This window comes from Delphinus delphis, chromosome 4, assembly GCF_949987515.2.
Source record: "Delphinus delphis chromosome 4, mDelDel1.2, whole genome shotgun sequence".
Lineage (NCBI taxonomy): Eukaryota > Metazoa > Chordata > Mammalia > Artiodactyla > Delphinidae > Delphinus > Delphinus delphis.
Window position 1 is genome coordinate 17,750,273 of NC_082686.1, and position 24,476 is coordinate 17,774,748.

Genomic DNA, 24,476 nt, shown 5'->3' on the forward strand with positions numbered 1-24,476 from the left:
TTCAATTTAATACTTTATTAATTGAGCATCTTTAGCTTCAAGATGGAATCCCAGCTCTGTCTCCATGGTCTCTTTTATCTCAGGAAAGAGATTCAGACAATGAGTCTCCATTTCTTCCCTAGAAAGTGAACTAATAATGAATGAGGCATGGGTCTCTGGTGGCTGCACTAGAAGACCTGGTATGTCTGCAAGTGTTTTAAAAACACAAATGCCATTTGAGCTTTGGGGCTGGGATTATGTCTTCACCTCTCTCTTATTCATGCCTATTAAACTCACTGATAAAAAATACAGCCTAACGTTGATCCTTCATTGATATTTATTACATATCTCTGTATGTGCACGAATAAGTGGGAGAAACACAAGAGCCACCTAAGGCAATATTCTGATTTTGCAGCAAAGCTAAGAAAAATTAGTTCAAATACTCAAATACTCAAGACCATTGTAGTGACACAGAGACGACTTAAAAAGTACACCAGTAATTAATCACCATTATTCAGAGTGAGAGAAGTTCCATAAGAAAAGTTCTAAGCCCTGGGTAGGTAGAGGTTGGTTCATCTCACACTGAGTAGAGGAATGATGAGAAATAAGCAACAGTGCTGCAGTGAATATTGGGGTACATGTGTCCTTTTGAATTATGGTTTTCTCAGGGTATATACCCAGTAGTGGGATTGCTGGGTCGTATGGTAGTTCTATTTTTAGTTTTTTAAGGAACCTCCATACTGTTCTCCATAGTGGCTGTATCAATTTACATTCCCACCAACGGTACAAAAGGGTTTCCTTTTCTCCACACTCTCTCCAGCATTTGCTGTTTGTAGATTTTCTGGTGATGACCATTCTGACCGGTGTGAGGTGATACCTCATTGTAGTTTTGATTTGCATTTCTCTAATGATTAGTGATGTTGAGCATCTTCTCATGTGCCTCTTGGCCATCTGTATGTCTTCTTTGGGGAAATGTCTACTTAGGTCTTCCACTCATTTTTTAATTGGGTTGTTTGTTTTTTTGATATTGAGCTCCATGAGCTGTTTGTATATTTTAGAGATTAATCCTTTGTCTGTTGATTCATTTGCAAATATTTTCTCCCATTCTGAGAGTTGTCTTTTTGTCTTGTTTATGGTTTCCTTTGCTGTGCAAAGCCTTTAAGTTTAATTAAGTCCCATTTGTTTATTTTTGTTTTTATTTTCATTACCCTGGGAGGTAGGTCAAAAAGGACACATGTACCCCAATGTTCATTGCAGCATTATTTATAATAGCCAGGACATGAAAACAACCTAAGTGTCCAACAATAGATGAATGCATAAAGAATACGTGGTACATATATACAATGGAATATTACTCAGCCATAAAAAGAACAAAATTGGGTCATTTGTAGCGATGTGGATGGACATAGAGTCTGTCATATAGAGTGAAGTAAGCCAGAAACAGAAAAACAAATATCATATATTAGTGCATATATGTGGAATCTAGAAAAATGGTACAGATGAACATATTTGCAGGGCAGGAATAGAGACGTAGACGTAGAGAACAGACTTGTGGACACAGGTGGGGAAGCGGAAGGTTGGATGAATTGGGAGATTAGGTTTGACATAAATACACTACCACATGTAAAATAGCTAGCTCGTGGGAACCTGCTATATGGCACAGGGAGTTCAGCTCCGTGCCCTGTGGTGACCTACATGTGGGGGGTGGGTGGGGCGGGGAATCTGGGAGGAGGGAGGTCCAAGAGGGAGGGGATATAGGTATACATAGAGCTGATTCGTTTCATTGTACGGCAGAAACTTAACACAACATTGTAAAGCAATTTTACTCCAATAAAAAAAAAAAAGAAGAAAGAAAGAAGCAACAGAGTGGAATTGTGGCATCGACCGCCCATGAGATCATGAGCCCTAAATCCTGACCTTGTGAAAAAGAGATTACAGATTCCATGAAGGAAGGGCTGTTCCTTCAATCCTCTAGTGATCCATTTTTACACATTGACAGCCTCTGGTTTCTTTGTAAAAAAACCACTGTGGCAGTAAATGCAGCTTCTTTGAGGCTGCATTGATCCCCAAGGCAACTGGACTGGAATGAAGAACCTTCCAGCATCATCTTTCCCAGCCCTCCTGAGTTCCTAAACCAAGAGGTTATGCAGGCAGGCAGCAGTCAGAGAGGTAGGAAGCCAGTTGCTAATGAGAACATTTTATTAAAACTGTATATGTACAATAAGAACTTTTTTTTTTTCATTTTAACATCTTTATTGGAGTATAATTGCTTTACAATGGTATGTTAGTTTCAGCTTCACAACAAAATGAATCAGTTATATATATACATATGTTCCCATATCTCTTCCCGCTTGCGTCTCCCTCCCTCCCACCCTCCCTATCCCACCCCTCCAGGCGGTCACAAACCACCGAGCTGATCTCCCTGTGCTATGCGGCTGCTTCCCACTAGCTATCTACCTTACGTTTGGTAGTGTATATATGTCCATGCCTCTCTCTCGCTTTGTCACCGTTTACCCTTCCCCCTCCCCATAGCCTCCAGTCCATTCTCTAGTAAGTCTGTGTCTTTATTCCTGTTTCACCCCTAGGTTTTTCATGACATTTTTTTTCTTAAATTCCATATATATGTGTTAGCATACGGTATTTCTTAATAATACAAGAATAGTGGACATAGTTTTATAAGAGAACAACGTGGGAGAAATGTGGGTTTCTTTGCAAAAAAAATCATACCTAACTCTTTGATGTCTGACTATGCTCTGTGTTCCCTTTAATTTCTTGTTTGGATCATTTCTATTTATGTCTTTAGAATTCTCTGTAATTCATTCTCCAATCAAACAGTGCCTACTTAATTTCCCTTTTTGTATTACATGTGCCCTAATCTGAGAAATTTAAGGTCTGGGAATAGGGGGATATGGATTTAATTTCCCTTTTATAAAGGGATCTGGCTTTCATTCACTTTGTTTTCTAATTGCTTTATTTTTCTTTAATTTCACTTTTCGCCTAAATATTGTGAACATGTGTCATAAAGTATAAGCCTTAAAAATTGTAAAGATAACCTTACAAAATATTTCCTAATCATCTGTATACAATTACAGAGCTTTGCTTCTGCAGCCAGTGTGATCTTGGGTAGTGCAGCTTGCTATTCTGTTTCTAGCGCTTTATTTTTAGATTGTTGCTTGAAGCCATCAGCTTGAATTAACTATGCTCTGGATTCTAATTCTACTCTGTTCTTCTTATGTAATTTCCTCCCTTCCCTTTTATTAGACATTTACTACTTTCCAAATTTGGAGGTTACATATCCAGGCTACATATGGTGATAAAATGACGTTGTGAAACCTCAGTTTTGCCAGAGTGTTTTGAATTCGCTTCAGTCCATTCCAAAATGAGCAATTTGCTTCATGCATACAGTGTAAATACATTCCTGTGCTCAAAACATAAGCTGTGGAGAAAATTTCCAGGCTGTTCCCATGATCTTTCTACTTTATTTCTTCTATAAGAAGTGAAATGATATATTTGATTAATACTTTTATTAACAGATTTAAATTCCATTTCACATGGAATGTCCCACTCACTGCTTCCTCTTTCTGTACATAGTGGTTTAAAATACAAAGTCATTATAGTTGAATAAAAAGTTTTTTTGTTCTTTTACTCCCTTCATCAAAAAATGCCCCTACATTGAGAATTATGTAAAATGTCAATAAACAGAGGCAAGCCTGAAGTCCTTATCTTGTACGTTTTCTATCCATGATGTTAAAGTCATAATGAAGTGACTTAAATGAGCAGTTCTGAAAAGTGACTCTTCACGTGCCACGTGTAAACGGGAGCACTTCTCTTTTCCTGCTAGTTCTTTCCAAAAAAAGAGCTAGATTCTGGAGATGCATAGTCAACTGATGTCAATACAGGCTTCTGGAAAATAGAGTTTGATGCGTCTAGACTCTGCCTAGACAGTAACATATTGCCTGCCATCTTGCTATGTGAGGGGCACGTCAACACTGAGTAAATTGTTAGGACGTTTAAGAAAGTTGTTTGAAACTATCAAGAACGCAGTCCCCCATCCCTGGACCTTGGGTGGAGGTAAGAATTTTTACAATCCAAATGTGAACTGTAGCAAGTTTCAAGTGAATGTAAGTTTACATTTGGAGTTTATATTTTTAACTTGTCAAACTTTTATTATCAGCTTTCAATAATAAAGATTTCACCTGCTGTACACATGGCTCTCCCAACATAATAATTTTACTGATGTTAGGCCAGCTTCTAATGTGCTAGGGGGAGCAATCTGATTTTATTTAGACTAATGAAATCCATAATTTGCAAACAGGTCGAAGCTTAACCTTAGAGTAGTTAATTATAAAATGTGCTAAGTGAATCTCTCCACCATGAAAGTCTCCAAAATGCTTCCTAAGCTAAAATCAGGCAAAGTGTCAGGGCCAAATATTCAGCTGGAGGCTTAGGAAGTGGTCGAGACACAACAGTATGGCTGCACATGTTTTGCTGCAGTTGGAGTGATTCTCTGCGGTTCTCTGGTTATGTTGATCTGCATGTGACTCTGCTCCCACCGATGATTAGATTAAACGAGCCCATGTTTTGAAAAGCTGCAGAGGCCCTGGAAACACCATACACCAAAGCCAAGTGCACAGAATCAGATGTCAGGACTGACTGTGAGATGTGAGGTAAAAGGAAGCTAGGTTTAAATTTGGTATTTACCCTCAAACCCATAGCTTTAATCAACATGAACTGAGCGTTTTTTTCTGTCCAGTTTGGAGCAATGCCACACTGTGTCTTTCTTGGCCCCCAGATGAAAGGTGGGAATAGGTCTTTGCTCCATGTCCGGAGGCAGCATTGAAAGATTTAGCGTTTAGTATCAGTTGGTTTGTTTTTAAATCAAATCCCAATTCGTATTTCTCTAGGGGAGGCCTGTAGATTGTCTGTCATGTGTGTGGAAAGCCAACAAGTTGAAGGTGGCATAAAATAAATATATCACACACTTAATGAGTGATTTTTCCTTTATGAATAGAAAATTTTGCCTTCTCTCACAAATCAAGAGTGTCTAGTAATATCAAAATTTATCAAAGACTAGAATACCCATAAGTAAAGTTATAACAAAACCAAGATATTAGTGAGAACAATGAAGTTAACTAACTATCACTGGGTATTTATGTTCGTCAAGCACGTATTCTAAGCACTTTGCATCTTTTATATCCTTTAAGCCTCACAAAATCCCATGAGGTACGTACTATTAATGAGTCACCCAAGAGGGGACGCTGATACACAGAGAAGTTTCAAAACCTGTCTAAGGTCAACAACTAGTATACTGCTCGGGGAAAATTTGAACCCAGTTCATCTGGCTATAGAGCCCAAGATTTGGACACTATCCTATAGTGGTTTACTAGTGTTCCTTTTGAAGGAGATAATCCTGAATTTGATTCAAAAGGTTATTGACACAGCTATTTATAAGGTGAAAAAATTTGTTTTCTTCCTTCTAAATTACATCATTGATATAACGTTTAGCGTTTATGTTTAATGTTTTGAAATGGAAGTTTTAAAAGTTTTATCACTGCCACATAAGGATTTGCGTTTGAATAGACACGTAGGATCCAATTATTGGAGCTCCTGGTTTCCTTCACCAAGGAATCTAGATTCTGATCCCATGTGAGCTTTTGACTCTCTTTTCAACCTCTGGCAAGACCTTCCTGCATCTCAATAATCTTAACTGGAAAATTAAGTAAAAATAAAAACACCACGTCATTAAGAGACAGATGCTTCATCTGAGCAGTGCTTTCTTAAGTAAACACATGACAGAGCTTCTTGTGACATTTTTTAAAGATGTGGTGCTGTGTCTCCTTGTCTATTGGTCAGTTTGGGGTCAGGAGACAAGAGCTTGAAATTCTGTTTAATTTACAGACCAAAGTTTAGAAAAACAACCCAATTTCCCTCCTGAGGTTAATGTTATAAGTCATCCCTAGTTGTATGGTAATAACTGAGTTGGATAAGAAGCTGAACCAACATTTTCCTTTAAAGTAATGTGTCTTTACCCGGGTGTCCATTATCTCAGATTTTAGAACACCAGATTCACTTGTGAATTTAAGGAGACAAGATGCTTTTTAAATCTACATTGTGAATGTCCAAGATGAAATTTATTTAATGAAATGTCACCCATTTACCAATTTTAAAAGACGATTACTGTCCTAGAAAAATTATCAGGAGACTAATTGTTTGCTATTTCTGAGCTAACACTAAACTCAGACTCCTACCCTACAGACTTTGCTTTAATGTAATTTACCATGAAACCCATTTCCTTAGCATAATTCAAATAAACTCCTTCCTGAGGTTATTTTGTGTGACGGGCACTCAGCAAGACTGTTGTATTTATGACATGATTTAATATCTATTAATATATGTGTATATGTAGAGCTGATTCACTTTGTTATAAAGCAGAAACTAACACACCATTGTAAAGCAATTATGCTCCAATAAAGATGTTAAAAAAATTTTTTAAAAAAATAGTAGGTCAGTATTTTATACAGAAGCCCGTTTAATTTACACCTTGAGTTTTACTAATGATTTCAAACAGCAACACACAATTCTGGAGGCTGCATCACTTGGGAAAATACTGAATTGGACCCCTGCATTACTCTCTAAATTTTACTGTGACTTCTGTAATACTTAAAAAAAAAAAATTTAGTGTGTGAATATACAAATGCCATTAACAAACTCACCCACTACATAGCTGTGTTTAGTCCTTAATTCTGTCGGGATTTTAGGCGAGAAATGGCTTCCAATAACAGGAGTCAAGAACTAAAGATTCACTAAGAAAGATATTATTGTAAATAAGATTGCCTAACTTCATTAAGGCCAACAAACCGCTCTTCAATCTTTTGCACGTCTACTGTTTACAAATGGTTCCAAATACAAATGCTAATGCTTCCTTGCAGTGAGTCTTTGGGACCTCTGCTTTAAACCCAGACCTTGAATTGTGGTCCTTAATCCATATCAGCCCTGTCCTCTCACTCGGATTTTTCACATCCTATTTTACTAAGGTAGCTTGGTTGAACTTCCTCAGATCTCTTCCTTTACCTTTTCCAAATTGACTTGAATCTTCCTCTTTTCCTATACCTGGACTAGAGAAAGAAGTATCTCCTCTGTCTTTCAAGGGAAAGAATCGCCTTTCTCTGTGGCTTTCTGGAACCCCTTGCCCTGACTCCTCCAAGACCTCATCCCTCAACTAACTCTGGTCTGCATTGCTCTAAAAACTCATCATAAAATACATTTTGATTAAAAAACAATACATTATTTTAGAAGTTGTCAATATTTTCTCCAACATTGTTTTATTCTCTGTGGCACACGTGTTTAAATCTCAGCTGCACTAATCCTGCCCAAGGCTGCTTGTGGGAGAAATCCTTAATCTCTAATCTTTAAACATTTCTGTGGATGATTTAGGAACAGTCTCTCACTGGAAAAGTCACTCCTAGGCAATCAGTGACATCGTGATAAATTCTGATTAAGCTCTTCACAGCATTTCCTTAAAATGTGTTGTTGTCAGCCATGACATTACATTTGAAATTTCCTAGGTTCCAGAATTTTCTCTGTTAATAAGCTTTGAATATCATAGTGTGTGATCTCGATTGTAAGTGTCCCTTGAAAATAGCATATGCTTTTATATGTAACTTGTCATTTCAGGGTTCAAAGATATTGGCAGATTTCAGACTGACATTAGGTGTCCTAGCTTAATGATTGGGGGAATCACATTTGAAAATGCCATTTCTTTGGCCGCTCACAGCCTTTAGTATGCCTGTCACGTCTCTCCAGAAGAGCTTCCAGACATCACTCACATTGTTCTTCCATTTCAATTCCTCTTCAGCTCCTGAAGGGAAATCACATGGGTCTCTCTTGCTGTGCCCTGGTTCCAGCTCCTGTGGCACTGGCTGCCTGTTTCTTTGGGTGCCTAAACGTTCTTCACATTGCCCATGACTCTCTTTGTCCTTGGGAGAGCATACCTCTCCCAGCCAGCTGACAAGCTTTCTTCATGGAAAACAGAACTTTCCTCCTCCCTCCAAGGAGTCTGTCTCTCTCAACTGACCCTCAGGCAGTCCCTTTCTGACTGACTCTTGGAGATCTTACAAAATTCACATCTCGTCTCAGCTCTTGCTAAAGTGGAACTGAGATGTGTTCATGCCCAGAATGGCAATTTTTTCTGATGGCCATCTAAGCATTTCTTGTATGTATCTTCAGCAACAAGTAAATTACATTGATAAATTAGCAATTTAGGGGCCAGAGAGCATGCCAAAATATTCATTAAAAGAGACCAAAATATCTTAAAATAAATTGCTTTGCTTAGATGATTGATATTTAACATTACAGCCTTCACCATTCTGTATAAAAGAAAAAATGGAGGTACTCTCCCAGGTCCCTCAAAGCGAATTTGGTGTTTACCACCTGGCTTGTATTTAAATCGGAAATCTAAAATTTAGCCTCCAAATGAAGGGAATATCTCTTGATGCAGTAATACAAAGGCATATAAAAAGTGCTATTTATTTAGATGCATTTGGAGGAAAAGACTATTACTCCATTAAATAAATATAAATATCTTATGAAATCGAGTGCAAAGATCACATTTTTTAAAGTAGAAAACCTGGATTCATATTATAGAGGTCCCCTTAGGCCACTTTCCCTTTCTCTTCTATGCCAGGGGGGAAAAAACTCAAGTATGAAGCTTCCACACTAATGCCACAGTGTTAGCTGATAAACATTCTACATTCTCAACAGTGTGTGATGTACTAAGTAACTTCTAGCAGTTTTGAATAGGACATGAATGAAAGGTTCTATTCTTCTGTGAGTGCGGTGAAAAACTCAACATACCACCCCAAAATTGGACGAGCTGCTTCCAGTCTTCTTTTGCATGTTACTTGGAAGATATTTTACATACTATGATGGGCATTTATGCTCCTGACCAAATAGAAAGTGAGTGGTGGTGAGAGGGTTTCCCACAGAGAACTGACTAGCCTAGTAAATGCTACTGAAGTACATAACTGCATAAATAGCATCAAAATGTGGAGCCTTAGAAGGTCACCGAGCCCTGGCCACTTAACTTCAACCACAACATCAACCAGCTGCTCAGTGGACAATTTTGTTATGAGGTGTTAGTGATTTAACAAGTTGGCCAGCAGTAGTTTGGCATAAAAAATTTCATCTCTGTTGGGTTTTACTGTTGCTCACTGGACTTTTTCTTGGCAGAATGGACAAAGTTCCTGCCATTGGCATTTAGGAACCCAAGGAGAATGCAGTAATCACTTTTCTGTGGTATTTTCCACATTCTTTTTTGGTGGTTTGTGTATGATTCTATAAAGCTTTGCAGAAAACACTACTAGGATGACTTGTCTACCTTTTTAGAGTCTCTCCAAACTGTTGTCCTGGATTTTTTTCAACAATATTTTAAATTTATTGGAGAATGCATTATACCTTTAGACTATGTGAAAATTAATCTTATGTAATCAAAAAAATTTAGTCAGATTATAAGAATGGGGTATGTACTCTGTGAAATAATACCTAGCTTGATAGAATGGGAAAGGCAGTGTGGGATTGCACAGAGCGTGTTTGGTAGACTTAAGCACAAGCACCACCTGAGTAGTTGTGGACAATCACTTACCTTCTCAGTATTTTCTTTCTCTCCAAGTGCTAACACTCTGTAATGGGCATCTTGGTGCTTTAGACATTTCTTAAGTGTAAGTGAGTATATCTTCAAAATATACCATTTACTTGTGGGACTAGTATACCTTCACAACTCACTAAATAACTAAAAGAAATGGGAGTGAAGCAAGCTTACATATGCATGGAAACAGAAATTTACTTGAAATCTTTTTTTTTTTTTTTCTCCTCTAGTCATCTCTTTTATGGCTACCTATTTACTTGGCCAAGAAAATAGAAGTCACTGACATTCAAATACCATCTATTAAGTGTTTGTAACTTGCAGAACATTGAGTTAAATACAGATTTTTTTCAACAGTGGATGGCGGGGGTAGGCTGGGGGATGCTCTCTGATCTCCTGCGGCTTATAGTTTGTCAGAGAAGATGGAAAATTAGACAAGCATTCAAAATAATATGTAGTGAGGGCTATGACATAATCCCACAGTTGCCTTGCAAATTCTAGATTCTAAATAAGGCCTGTTTCTACATATCCTTGAGCATGTGTGATCCAGATGGATTATAGGAACATCTACTCTAGTGTAATTTTTCAGTTTTCCTCTAAATATTCACCAGAAGTGACCACTCTGACTACATGCAGCTTTAATTTACCTGGGGGTCGAGGCTCTGTGTGAAAAGGCAGTTAAAATAAACTCATATACAATTGGGAGGAAAAAAAGTCAAGTGCTAGTCTAATTGCCACAGAAAAGTAGAAATACAAAAATCACTCATTATTTGCACTTCATTTGTTCTGTCCCTTAGGACATCTACTTGGCCTCTCTCATGACGATTCCAAATTCTGTGAAGAAAATTTCGGTTCCACAGAAGATAAGCGCTTAATGTCTTCCATCCTAACCAGCATTGATGCATCCAAGCCCTGGTCCAAATGCACCTCAGCCACCATCACAGAATTCCTGGATGATGGCCATGGTATGTATAGTTCCATAGGCTCAGAAACAAAACTTGGAATTATTGCAAGTTGTACTTCATTATGTCCTCGTGATGTTCACCTTACCCTCTAAGACAGTGGTTGCTTAGAAAGTGTCAGAAAAAGGAACAAGGGGACTGTCTGTTTGTGTGTAATGCCAACGTCCTCAGTGGCATTATGGCAATGGTATTTTTGCTTTTGAATTACAAAGTTCAAAGAGAAGCAATGTGGGAGACCACACAGAATGCCTAGCCAGTGCCCTGAAAGCCTGGCTTTTATTCCCTCTTTCACCACTAGCTTACTGTGAGAACATTGGCAGATAATCTTGCTTCCCTGCTATTAATATGACTCTCAGAATTATTTGTTACATCCTTATTATAGGGGTGTGGTTAAAATGTAGGTGACAGTTCTGTCAGATTCTCTTTATGGCGACATAAAACCAAGAATGGAAGCTCTTTAGGTTTGCATTCACTAAAAAGTTTGGTTTCATCCTGACAGCCTGTTTTCCTGAAAGTGGAGTGAAAACTGCAGAACAGGAATAGAAAAATCAATCTGAATGGTGAGAAAACAGTTTAAGAATTTCAAAAGAAAATCCTTGGCTTTATCCCCTAAGTACAGTTCAAGAGCACAGCACATTTTATTAAGTTCTGCAAATCTAGGATTAGTGCTGTAAATTATATAAAAATACTAAGGAAGTCACAGTTTTAGAAATAATAAATTCTGACCCTTAAGTAATCTTTGAAACAAGCTGTTGCTAATTTCCTAGCATTCCTTGTTACCTTAAAATATTAGAAACACAGGAGAAGAGATGAGGTAGAGTTGGAAGAGATCTTCAGAGACCACAGAGTTCAAGTTTCTCATATTACAGAAATGGACATCTTCTCATTCCTTTTTTTTTTTTTCTCTTAAAACATGTCTCTTTCTAAAACTGGTGGTTGAAGTGAATGTGACAGAAATTCTTGATCATGATAATTGTTCACAAATTTATCTCATGATGTATGGTTCAAAGTTAGATAAACAGAATCTGCAATAGCTGTTTTTCCTTGTTCCACAAAGTTTATGGCTTGAAATTTTTGTAACTTCATAGTGAGTTGGCCATCTTGAGCTTTGGCTACATAATTACACAACAATTAATAAATTCAGTTTTTTTCAGACAAAAAGAAATTCCACTACACAGTTCTTTGCTATCTTGTAGCCAAAATGTTCATAAACTCATTTTTGCTATGTTAATGGTGAACTGGTAATGCTTTAGTTACTCTCAGCTACTTACATTTACTATTCCTGAAAACAATCCACACCCATCTTGCTTTAAAATTTCCCTTAATACAAAATAAATGTTCTTTGTTAGTTGAAATGATGGCCTAATATCTTGATGATTCAGAAACAATATCAAGAATCAATGTATTAGGTTTTTCCTAGACTAATATAAAGTGGTAATTTTCTGTTTAGTTAGCCCAGTTTAAAATGCTGATTAAATGCTGATAGAGTCCTGGAGTGAATGCTTACCTAATTACCTGCCTACCTACATTGATCAAGTCCATATCTAATAACGTTCCTCTTGGGTGAAATCTTAGTTTCCACTCTTAGTATCACTTTTACTGTTTTTCTTCAAGTTTCCTAAAAATGGAATAACATTAATATTTCATTTCAAAATCACACATTACTCATTCCAAAAGGTTGAGCTAAACTTTGAATCACTAAATGAACAGATTTAGTTGCTAAGGCAGCAAATACTTATGGCTAAAATTGAACCAACTTTTTTTTCCTTGTGTAAGTATTAGGTCAGCTAATTACAATGCTGTGCAGAATTTTGTTCCTATTGCCATATTTCTGGAATGATTCATTTATTTCATGTTTGTGGAATTCATGATTTTACTTTCCATGCAGTAAAGACGCTCCCAGTATTGTTTTCATTTTTTAAACATTATCTCTGTATTTAAAAGAATCTACACTCAGATTTTTTTAAATTTTACAACAAATTTTATACATCTTTCTGTGTCTACTCCAAAGGATCTCATGGTAGATAACAGCCAAAACCATACTTTTGCTAGAAATAGGTCTTATTCATTTGCACTGAGGAAATCACATCTGAATTCCCCATTTATATGTTAAATAAATAAATAAATTCAGTTACCAACATTTGTCGGACAGGAAATTCTCATAATATATTCATTCATTCATTCCTTTCATCATGCCTAGGCTCTCTCACATTTGAATGTGTTGGTTAGGCAGTCTTGTGTTTTAACTGCCCCATCCCACCAAAAACTTCAATTTTATCAGTAGCCTATAGTGAGTAAAGAAATTTCAGAATGATGAGAATCTAAGAAAGGCACTGTAGCTGTGACACAGTGGCAAAGTTCAATTACATTCATTTCAAAACAGACGCAGAACTGAAGCTACAATACTCTCTGTAGCACTGTCATTTACACTTGAATTTAAATAATTTAATAACGTTTAGATTGCAACCAAAAGCTGACTTAAGTCAGTTAAAGCCAAAGTATGACAATAGGAACTAATCAACAGGATTTTCAGATGGTGGCAGTTCTGACATTTCAACTCCAGATCTTAGGAGAGAACCAAGGGGACAGTCAAAGCCCAAGATGATGGAAAAACAAACAAAAACGCAAACAGAATACATCTTTGTTCGAAGACTAAGCTGATATCATATCATCAAACCTTTTCAATTTACGCGTAGGGAGCTACTCACATTTGCAAGCAGAGCCCATTCATTCATATGTAGTAGAAATAGTTCTACTATTTTTCTGTTCTAATTTTCTAGGCCACTAACTATTTAGAGCAAAAAAAAAAAAAAAAAAAAAAAATTAGTCACTTGGGTGCATAGGGGATGCCAGACAGGTAAGCTGAGAGAAAGAAGTAAAATCATTTGACAATAAGAGAGAAACCAGAAGAGCTGTAAAAAGTAGCCCTGAAACAGTAAAAGCACAGTGGTCTGGCACCATGTTCCAGAAGGTCAGAAACCCTCTTACCCCATTATTGTATCCTGCTGAAATCCCTCAAGATTTCAGCAGGATACAATAATTGATACTCAGAAAAGAAGTGATTTTCTGTTATTTAGGAAGGTTAAATTAGGACACTCATATAAAAAGCAGCAAAGCTATTGATGTTTTTAGGTAGATAGTCTCACAAAATGGATACAATTTTTAGGTGGTGTCTAAAGACTACATTACCTAGAGAATCCATTTATGTAATAGCTTATCTGTCTTGTTCCCACCTCCAGCAATGCTGGAGAAATGATGTCTTAGAGTACAATTAAATTTGAATCATTTCATTTGTTTTTAAAATTATTAGCCATAAGTAGCCAGACATGTGTAGCACTCTACCACTGCCAAATTTAAATTTCCTAATATTGAGTGTTTCCCGTTTTAGTTCCAACAAGAAATATGCAGCAATTAGGTTATGGTTGAAAAGTCAGTGTGCACATTCTAAAATAACTGGGCCTGCAGATTTGTGATTCAGAAAGGAAGAAGCCATGTCTTATGGAGACTACCTCCTCCAACTCAGCCTGGCCAAGATACTTGCAGACTTCCTGCAGTGTTTATACAAGTTAGCTCTAGGCAAGCTGGCTAGGAGTATGATCCTCAAAAATAAAGGTAAGCACTGGCAGAGAAACTGTTCAGCAAAAACAGTTATTAAATTTCTTTTCTCAAATGTTTAGTAACCATGAAGCCAAAAAAACAATAGCCCTGTCTGCTGGATCCCTCAGTTCACAGTGCCAGGTGATAAGAAGGACCACTGCCTAAGCAGACACAGCTCAAGAACACCCAAGACACAGGCTGCTAAGGAAAATCTAAAGACAGCTTTGAAAAATTCATATTTAAAGAGCTAAGTTTACAGCCACTTACTGAACACAGAACTTTGGAGAGAAAGTGGTATTAGAAAACCAATTCTCTGAATCCTTTGTTAAGTGTAGACAGTGAAGCTAGTAATAAGATCTTAACATTCAGTTTTTAAGGCCCTACTCATAAAATTCAAGGCCCATGATGGTATTCTCTTTATTTTCACAGTAAATATGTTCTTTAACATGGTCTGTGAGTAAAACATGTTCTTTAAGTCCACAGTGACCCATATGTTTAAAAAGCTATGCTTCATCCTTTAACACAGAGAATTTTTAATCGAATTTCCTTGGCATCACATCTGCTAAACAGTGTACTACAAACAGACCCCTTGAATTACTTTGGTCAGCAACCACTGTCTGTGCCTTTGTCATTGCCCAAGTTAGTTTATTCGTCACTGAACCCATAATGCATCAGTGACTCTTTTAAACATGCAAATAAAGACCTTAGAAAAGAGTTGCAAGACCAGGGAGATGATGCTAAAAGAAGAAACTTTGCAATGTTGTGAGCCTTCTTTGAATGAGTTTCATTAGGTATATTCATTGATTTTTCCTAGGCCAAGGATATTTGGACCAATTCGTTTTCTGTTTTTTTTTGCCACACCATGCAGCTTGCGGGATCTTAGTTCCCTGACCAGGGATCGAACCCGGCCCCCGGCAGTGGAATCGCAGAATCCTAACAACTGGACCACCAGGGGATTCCCTGTTTGGGCCAATTCTTATTTTCAGTGTGCGTGTATTAAAAAGGAAGAGAAGACAGAAATAACTACAGTGCTAGAAACGGGGCGGGTCGGGGGAATGAGAAGAATAAAGAACAACCAACCTTCATCTGATGTTTCATTTATCATTAATATGAAAGACAAACAGTGCTAGAAGTCAGATATAAAAAAACAAAGATTTTTCTGCTCCATTTCCTGGAGGCATGGCATACCTTCCATCACCCCAAGTGTACTTTGTGGCCATAGAGAGACTACCACTTTCTTTCCTTTATTTATCCATCTCAGATCACTGGCTCTTACTTTTTAAATTTTCTACTTTACTTATAACCTAACAGTTAACTTAGCATTTAACTTAACATGGATGGTGAAACCAAATATGTGATGTGCACACATTTTCATTGTCTTTCTTTTAGAAACAATCCATCTATAGACGCAGAATGTTAAAACAAAAGGAAGGAAGGAAGGAAAGGAGGGAGGGAGAGAAAAAGGAGGAGAGAAAAGGAAAAAGAACTTGGCAATTTTGTGGAACAGAATAAACAGACAAACTGTCAGCAGCAAAGCCCAGACAGGATTTCAGGCTAAGATAAATTTTAAAATATGTGAAGATATGGTTGAGAATAAAAGTAAAACAGATTAAGAAAAGTCAACAATAGATTGGACACTTTTAGAGGTCAATATAAAAGATTCTAAAAGACTGATCAATTTCCTCTCTCAGCCCTCCCCCAAATTGGACATATTTTTTAGATGAAAAGTGTATATCCGACCCACTATTACTTAAATCTTAAATATTTCATATCGTGAGATTCGAAATCAGGCTTTATATTGATTTTTTTATGGTTGTCCCTTGGCCCAAGTCTCCCCTTTGGTAGCACTGTCTGTACCTATTTTATTGCCAAAGGACATAATTCAACACATAGATGGAATGGATAGACTGTAGATTTCACTGTTAACAGAAACTAATGCAGCAACAAATCCTAATGTTGAGAGCATTAAAGTAATAAATGAATAGCAAATCTGAATAAGTCATTTTATTTTAAGTAAGAAAAGTTCATCTCCAAATGACCTCTAAGGGAAAACCATAGAGCTAAGATATCTCTCTTTTTTAATAGCCAAGTAAATATGTTATACATTTTTAAAACTTATACTTTGGTATTGAGCTTCATAAAGAGAGGCCACATCTTGGAGCCTCCTTTGTCATAAGCCGATTCCAAATTGCATTGTACGTTTCTTTTCACACATCATACATCATCAGGGAGGTAGAGGAGGTATCAGTGACCGCATATCCACGGAGAGGTGCTGAGTTATTTCAGCATGGGAGAAACGAGGTCAACCCATGCCACATGCACCCACACATGTTAAAGACTTCCCAGCTAATATTTAGTTAACCAGTCTTACAGTCTGTGCTTTTCAGTAAAATTTAAAAAAAGAGAAAAGTTTCTTCAAACAGCACTTTTGGAGAACTGGAAAGCATTCTTGCTGCCTCAGAGATCTGTTGACAGTCTTCTACCATCAGCAGTCCGCTATGCATTCCCTGGTTTACACAGGCCCTTTTTTATGTAGCAAGGAAGATAATGCTTTTCCCGGAGTTCCAAAGGGCCTCATCTCACTTTATCTTCTAAACAAAGCTTAGTGAGGTTTTACTATCATTCCTTCCTATTGACTTGCTGTTGATGTTTTTCTTTTAACTTAATGTTTTTCTCCCCAAGTTCTCTTTGGCTGGATACTGATTTTTAATGCTTTTTCTGGCTTGCCTTAAGAAGCTTTACCTCTTCAAACGTTCTGGCTCAGAAGTTAAGTAGGAACTTTGCTCTTTATTCATTTTCATATAATGCCTCCAACACAGATTGACAAATTTCAAGGTATTCGCTTTGAAGAAACTTGAGTGTAGTTGTAAAAACATTTGCAGTATACTTAAAATGTGCTGAATATTCCATTTCTCAGTGGAAAGTAAGATTTAAACATGGTTTTCTTTTGTTGAATAAAAAGAATGACTTGAATACATCTGAAATGTTGTTAAATATGTTGGGCATAGTACCAATAGGATTGTTTTCTATTTTTCTGGTCCCCCCTTATAGCTCTGTGAGCTAATTTTACCCTTCCAGTGTCACAGTGAGGAGAGAAACATTTCACAGATCTTAAAAATAAATTAGGGAGCAGTTAACTAATTTGGCCAAGAACACTCAGCCATTTAGTGTTTTGCCAGAATTAAACTTTAGACCAACTGTTTCTTCCTTTAGCTACCATTTAAAGGATCCCTACACATGCCTGCCCTTTAGCAATAAAATAAGCAATCTATCCACATGCTCAGCAGAGGCAGGATGGGCCTCTGAGCATAAAACCCTAACAGCTATGGGACCTTGGGTAACTGATCCATCTTTATATTCCTCAGTTTCCTTATCTGCAAAATAAAACAATGAAAGAATCTGCTTCATAGTGTTCTCGTAAAGATTGAATAAGCTAATACATTTAAAGAACCCGTGTCCCCTGCATCGGCAGGCAGACTCTCAACCACTGCGCCACCAGGGAAGCCCCAGTTATTTTTAGTATTGTTAATAATCAGTGTGTAAATCTTAAAATCAAGTAGACAGAAAAACACCAGAACTGATGGGCAATATGTAAGCTCCTGTATGAAGAGAAGAAGTTGAAGGAGTTAACTCACTGGGAAGGGATTTCTTAGGGAAGCTTTTCAGGGAAGGTGAGGCACATTTCAGCTTCTGAATTTGCACTGTCTATGTCAGCTTCTACTGACCTCCCCCGCCATCCCTTTATAATCCCCACATCACTACGTACTGAGAGCACCAACTTGTTTGTGACAGACACACTCCAAAGACCCAACAAATATCAACTGCATTCAATAACTGATACAAAGGGGAGAAAAAGGATGCAAAGAGTAAAAAAATGGGCCTAGTCCCAAGTTATCAAAGATGTTTTCTTTTCTCCTCCCACTGCTCCTGATATGTGATGCTTGAAAGCTCTTTATTAAAATTCTTTCAGTCTAAGAGAAAGACTTTATTTCCTTCAGTTTATTGGGAGACCTTTAGGGGCAGATCTGGGTCATTTTTCTGTATCCCTAATATCTAGTATGTTTGCTAGAACACTGTAGGTGCTAAGCAAATGCTGGTTGAGTGCAGGAATGAATGAGGCATCCACTTGTTTATTACTTATGGAATTAATGGAAAGGTGACATGGATGGGGGATGGGTCCCCCCCGATGCAGGGGACACGGGTTCGTGCCCCAGTCCGGGAGGATCCCACATGCCGCGGAGTGGCTGGGACCGTGAGCCATGGCTGCTGAGCCTGCGCGTCCGGAGCCTGTGCTCCACAGCAGGAGAGGCCACAACAGTGAGAGACCCATGTACCGCAAAAAAAAAAAAAAAAAAAGAATGGGGTAGTTGGAAGTGGAGAAAGGGATATAGAAAGGGTGCAAGGACAAACTCTGTTTCTCAAAGTTGTAAACACCTATTTATTATTATTGTTGTTGTTATTGTTATTATACCCACTATCTTATTTCCTCTAGGTCCAACCCAGTTTCTGTTAGTCCCTCAGCACAATGACTATTTTCACAGCTAATTATTATGAAATAATTTTATTTAATCAAACCACTGCACATCATTATGTATGCCCCAGAGCACATCATCCATGGGAAATCCTAGTGGGTGCTGGTGAGCTCACAGAGGCGCTCAGCCTCATCCACAGGGAGTCCCCTCCCCAGGGCATCACACTGCAGATCTGTAGATGCATCGTGTTTCAGCACCAGCTGGAGTCTTGCATTTTCAGATCCATAATTTTCAAGGTTTGAAACAGAAACACAGAACAGTGGTCAATCTTGGTTATTCTTTTAGGTAACTGTTTGCTAGACCTGCCACGCAAGCAGATCCTGGGCCCCGAGGAACTGCCGGGACAGACCTATGACGCCAGCCAGCAGTGCAACCTGACCTTCGGGCCCGAGTACTCGGTGTGTCCCGGGATGGACGTGTGCGCCCGCCTCTGGTGCGCCGTGGTGCGCCAGGGCCAGATGGTGTGTCTGACCAAGAAGCTGCCAGCCGTGGAAGGGACACCATGTGGAAAAGGGAGGATCTGCCTGCAGGGCAAGTGTGTGGACAAGACCAAGAAAAAATATTATTCAGTAAGTGATTTTCTTGTCATGCAGGGCCTGGAGACCTAAGGTCTGATGTACCTTCCTGTGACACCTGTGGGGACTGGCCACAGAAGGCTCTATTTCCTAGTTAAAATATTTTTCCTTGAGGGATCTATTTACAGCTCCCTCCTTTACCTGCAAGAGCCATCCCCAGCTGTCAATTACTGGAGAAAATGCAGATCTCAGGTTATATCCTGTAGCAAATAAGTAGACAGCCCAGATTCTGTCTAATTGAGACCCCACGTAGGGCCCCAAATTACCGCTTGGGAGTTTACTTTCAAACTGCTCGTAAAGTTATTGGAATACCTTTATTTAAATTCGGTAAGGAAGTAACAGCAAAGCTGACACGTGGTCCTCATGCATACTTGGTGAACTCCAAAATGGTCACGCTTTCCCCCTCATGGCAAGTTAATCTAACTTCAGGAACTATAATAGCCACACCTGCTCCAGGGAGACACCTCCTCCCTCCCTGTGCACCCGGTCCAGCTTCATGTCAGCAACTGACACCTTCACTGTCAAGGTCCAAGCAAAGCATTTGTTCCCTCTCACTCACAACATTTTCAAAGTCCCTAGAAGAGTGTTGCCATAGGCGTGTTGCCTGTGCCTTTCAAGACTAACACACAAGCAAGCATCCTCAGATACCCTGACGCAGATACCCTGACACATACAACCAGAGGAAGTTCTTCAGGAATCCCCTCGGCAAAGGCATTTCTAGTATCTTCCTTTTGGAGTCTCTCAGCTTCCTGCTGCCTGCCGTGTTTCTATAGCAATAAACCTGGGATGTCATAACAGGACTCTTCATTCCCTGTGATGTGGGTGCTCTTCAGTATCTGTCCCATTTCCTCTTTACAGGGTGTAATGAAGCCAAGCCCAGGTCAGATACATTTATGCATGTGGCAGAGGATCTGTCACAGGTGGGACGTGTGATGTCAACAAAGGGACTGCAGAACTTCAGTGCTAAAGAGGGAGAAAAGATGGAAGCATAATCAACCTGGAATCATACAGAATCTTTAGCATCACACAGTTCTTTAAAGATGCAATATCAGGGTGGACGCAAAGTGAACCATGGTTCGGTGGTTATTAACAGAAATGTGCGGTATCAGAAGGTCCAAAGAAGCCACGAGCAACCCTTGCAGTGTGCTCAGTACTTAGGGTGAAGTGTTCAGACACTCTAGTGCTGGGGGGTAGGGGACAGAAAAGGTGGATTGCCAAGATTTGGAATCACATTGTAATTCCAGAGTGTTCAATACCTGTGACCATGTTAAATTCAGTGAAAATTTAACTGTGATGAAGTGTCCACCGAGCGACTGAATTCAAATGATTTCCAAATGTACATTCCACTGAGTCATTGAATGCATGTGATTTCCAAATGTACATTTTGAATGTTTTCCTCCCTTCTCAGCTAAAATATCTTCTATTTTCTGTTTTAGACATCGAGCCATGGCAGCTGGGGATCCTGGGGTTCCTGGGGCCAGTGTTCTCGCTCATGTGGGGGAGGAGTACAGTTTGCCTATCGCCACTGCAATAACCCCGCGCCCAGAAACAATGGCCGTTACTGCACAGGGAAGAGGGCCATCTACCGCTCCTGCAGTGTCTTACCCTGCCCAGCCAATGGTACGCTGCTCCCAAGTGTCAGCAACCATCATGTGTCGGGTGTAATTTGTATTCTAGCAGTATTAAATAGCGGAGGCTGGAGAAATAGCCTATTAATCTTGTACTGCACAGTTCCACCAGTATGCAAATCAATAACAAATACATGAGTGATTTTTAAATTATTATTATAAACAACTGAGTGTTCAGGGAGTAGGAAGAAAATAATTGCTGTTTTCAACTCTGTGTTGAAGATGAAAATCCTTCAACACTGGTGTAGAGAGACTCTGGAAAAAAAATATATCATCTATCATCTCCTTAAATGTATTTAAATGAACAAGAATATATCTAAGTTTCAGAACAGAGAGAGTAATAATGTGACATGCTTGATTTTTAGGTAAATCTTTTCGTCATGAGCAGTGTGAGGCCAAAAATGGATATCAGTCTGATGCAAAAGGAGTCAAAACATTTGTGGAATGGGTTCCCAAATATGCAGGCATCCTGCCAGGAGATGTGTGCAAACTGACCTGCAGAGCTAAGGGCACTGGCTACTACGTAGTGTTTTCTCCAAAGGTAACTGCATGCAGACGGTCCAGAAACAGTAGGCGTCCATGGTGGAAATTATTTGGTAGAATGGAGCCTGCACATACCAAATGTAAACAGTCATTATTTGGGGGGGGTGGCTAGGTTTTGGAAGGTTTCATTTTCACCTCTGTAATTTCTATATTTTCAAACTTGCTACAATAAATCAAAAGGATTTTGTAAACAGAACAAGTAAATGTTTTAAAAGCTATTTTTGAAAAAGTGTAACTCTCTGTCAAGAAGGTGAATTGCAAACTTAACTTCAAAATAGTATTCCCTAGGTACATTTGTAAAGGGGACTATAAAACAAGAAAGTTTTCTATTTTTCTGTCATCTTTTACTGAAGAATTTCTTTGGTGATTCATGAAGATAGATTCAAGATCATCATCCCTGACCTAGACTTTAAAATGTCTTGCACCTTTAAAATGAATCAATGTCCTTTTAGTTATACACATTTATAATATATGCATGTGAAATTATCCCTTGTTTTCCACAGAAGAGCGTTTTCTAACTTATTGAAGTTTCATTTCTCACAAGCAACATTATGCGGCAGTTTAAAACAGTTTATCTAATTTGCAAATAGGTGCTATATTTAAAACCATCTCTGTAACTGGTCTTCAGATATTTATGACATATTATTGAAAAATAAGTTAATGTCCAAGTTATGTAACATTTAAAATGTTTTATCTTTTTATTGAAAAATAATACATTTTCATTTAAAAATATTATAGAGAGGTAAAAGCAAAAATATTACCTGGAAATATAATCATTTAGAGAGCTGTTAACCTGTTGAAGAATACCCTACCTCACTTTATACACATATGCACCCTCATATACACACACTTATATGAAAGAGTTTTGTATATACACAAATACAAAATATGTATGTTTACACATATGACTATATATGTTACTTATACATACTTATATGCACAAACCACTGAGTCCATATACATAGTATTTTGTAACTAGCTTATTAAATATATGCTAATTCTTTTTTTTCAAAAATATTCAGTCTCTTCCAGTAAGTACTTTTCTCTGACCTTCCCAGACTTCTTTTTTACACAAAATTGTCTCTACTTCAGTGTCTCACAGTTCAACACAATAGGGAATGCTTTCCAACCGTTACAAGGTTGTGACTGTCCAGTGTAGATTTTCAATTTTGTTATAGTAATAACAATTATGCACAAGACAGAAATAGAGTCACAGATATAGAAAAGGGGAGAGAGGAAGGGATAAATTGGGATTGGGATTGACACATACACACTACTATATATAAAACAGATAACTAACAAGAATTTACAGTATAGCACAGGGAACTATACTCAGTATTCTGTAATGACCTATATAGGAAAAGAATCTAAAAAAGAGTGGATATAATGCATATGTATAACTGATTCACTTAACTGCACAGCAGAAACTAGCACAACATTGTAAATCAACTATAAAATTAATTAACAAAAAACAATTGTGTAAACAAAAAGGATGTCTGCGTTTGTGAGCCTGCTCGTATTCTGCTCTCCACACAAGTGACAGACAGTCCCACACTAAGTGAAAGATTGTTTCTAGCAATAAAAAGGCAAGACTATACCATGGGAACGTGTTACCCACACAGAAATGGAGACTAGGACCTCGGGTCTCCTAACACATTCGGAATTAAGCTCAAGAGATAAAGAAGAGAGAAAGGGCATAACCCCAATCTATCCCAGTTCTTCTTTCTGCCAATATGTCAAGAATTTTTCAGTTGGATACTCCTGGAAACTATGGGTTGTTTTTTTTTTTTGATTGGTTGTTTAGTTTCCAAAGTACTAGCCATTCCAATCAAACTTAAAACTCCCAAATTAGAACTTGCAATTTTATCAGAGAACCCACCTACGCAGGCCCAAGTGTTTCCCACTGCTAACGTGTTTCTCATTATTCAGGTGACCGATGGAACGGAATGCAGGCCATACAGCAATTCCGTCTGCGTCCGGGGAAAGTGCGTGAGGACGGGCTGTGACGGCATCATTGGCTCGAAGCTGCAGTATGACAAGTGCGGAGTGTGTGGAGGAGACAACTCCAGCTGCACAAAGGTGATTGGAACCTTCAATAAAAAAAGGTAACGTGAGAGAACGATTGCCCTTATCTGATCTGAACGAAGCTTTAGACTCTTGCAAAATTGATAAAGGAGAACTCGTGTTACATCATAAGCTATCTGTGGGAGGACATCTAGCCAGGACCTAGTTACACATTATGAATATGAGAAGTGAAGGGAAGGAGAGGACATGAAATGAGCTCTGCATGCCGACTGGAAATCCATGGCACCTCTGCGAGCAGATTAACTGCAGTAGCCGTGGGTCCAGGTTTTACAGAGTGTGAAAAAGGCAAAGAAAAAATCTGTGACATTCCACTTTAGCCATATCTTGCAGATCTGTTATTTCTGAAACACCATTTAGGAAGAGATGGCTGGTTTCCAACGTAACTACTGTTTTGTTTTGTTTTTTTACAAATACATTCTCATTAGGCTGTAGTTTTATTGAGAAAACATTTCTCAATGCAAAATGTAAGTTATCTGCAGTAGTGTAGATGGCAAGCCTGTTTTTGAGACAGCTATCCTGGTTTATATCTACTCTGTAAAGAATAATGTCAGTTTTCTGCTTCCTCTTATGGTCCTGATTACACTTTTGCTTTACCACTTTCTGGCGTGAAATATTATACTATCAGCTAGGATGGCTGAGTCAGATAAAGAGTCTGCTGGAATGCAGGTTTGTTTTTCCTCTTCACCAGACCACTCTTATGCTAAGTGGTCTTGGTCAGGTTCACCTGTATTCCTGATATATGTGCTGTGTTGTCTTTAACTGGAGAGGAATATACAAACCAAGTCAACAATAAGAATTTCTTAAAACAATCGCATGCCATGGTAATGTAAAAAACTAGAAATGACCTTTGATATGATAAAAAAAAAAGTATGGCTGGAGAATTTATTCTGTATTAAAATATGCATTACTAATCCTATTTGCTAGTGATATAATAA

At 38.2% G+C, this 24,476-nt stretch overlaps 1 protein-coding gene across 1 annotated transcript in view; it reads left to right on the forward strand.

Annotated features, from left to right (window-relative positions):
- Nucleotides 1-24,476, forward strand: part of ADAMTS5 (ADAM metallopeptidase with thrombospondin type 1 motif 5) — a 44,553-nt gene that overhangs the window by 14,586 nt on the left and 5,491 nt on the right. The window contains exons 3-7 of the mRNA XM_060009830.1: nucleotides 10,417-10,584; nucleotides 18,996-19,279; nucleotides 20,722-20,905; nucleotides 21,279-21,454; nucleotides 23,386-23,561. Of these exons, the coding sequence (XP_059865813.1) occupies nucleotides 10,417-10,584; nucleotides 18,996-19,279; nucleotides 20,722-20,905; nucleotides 21,279-21,454; nucleotides 23,386-23,561 (988 nt within the window). The remainder of the gene's footprint in view (nucleotides 1-10,416; nucleotides 10,585-18,995; nucleotides 19,280-20,721; nucleotides 20,906-21,278; nucleotides 21,455-23,385; nucleotides 23,562-24,476) is intronic.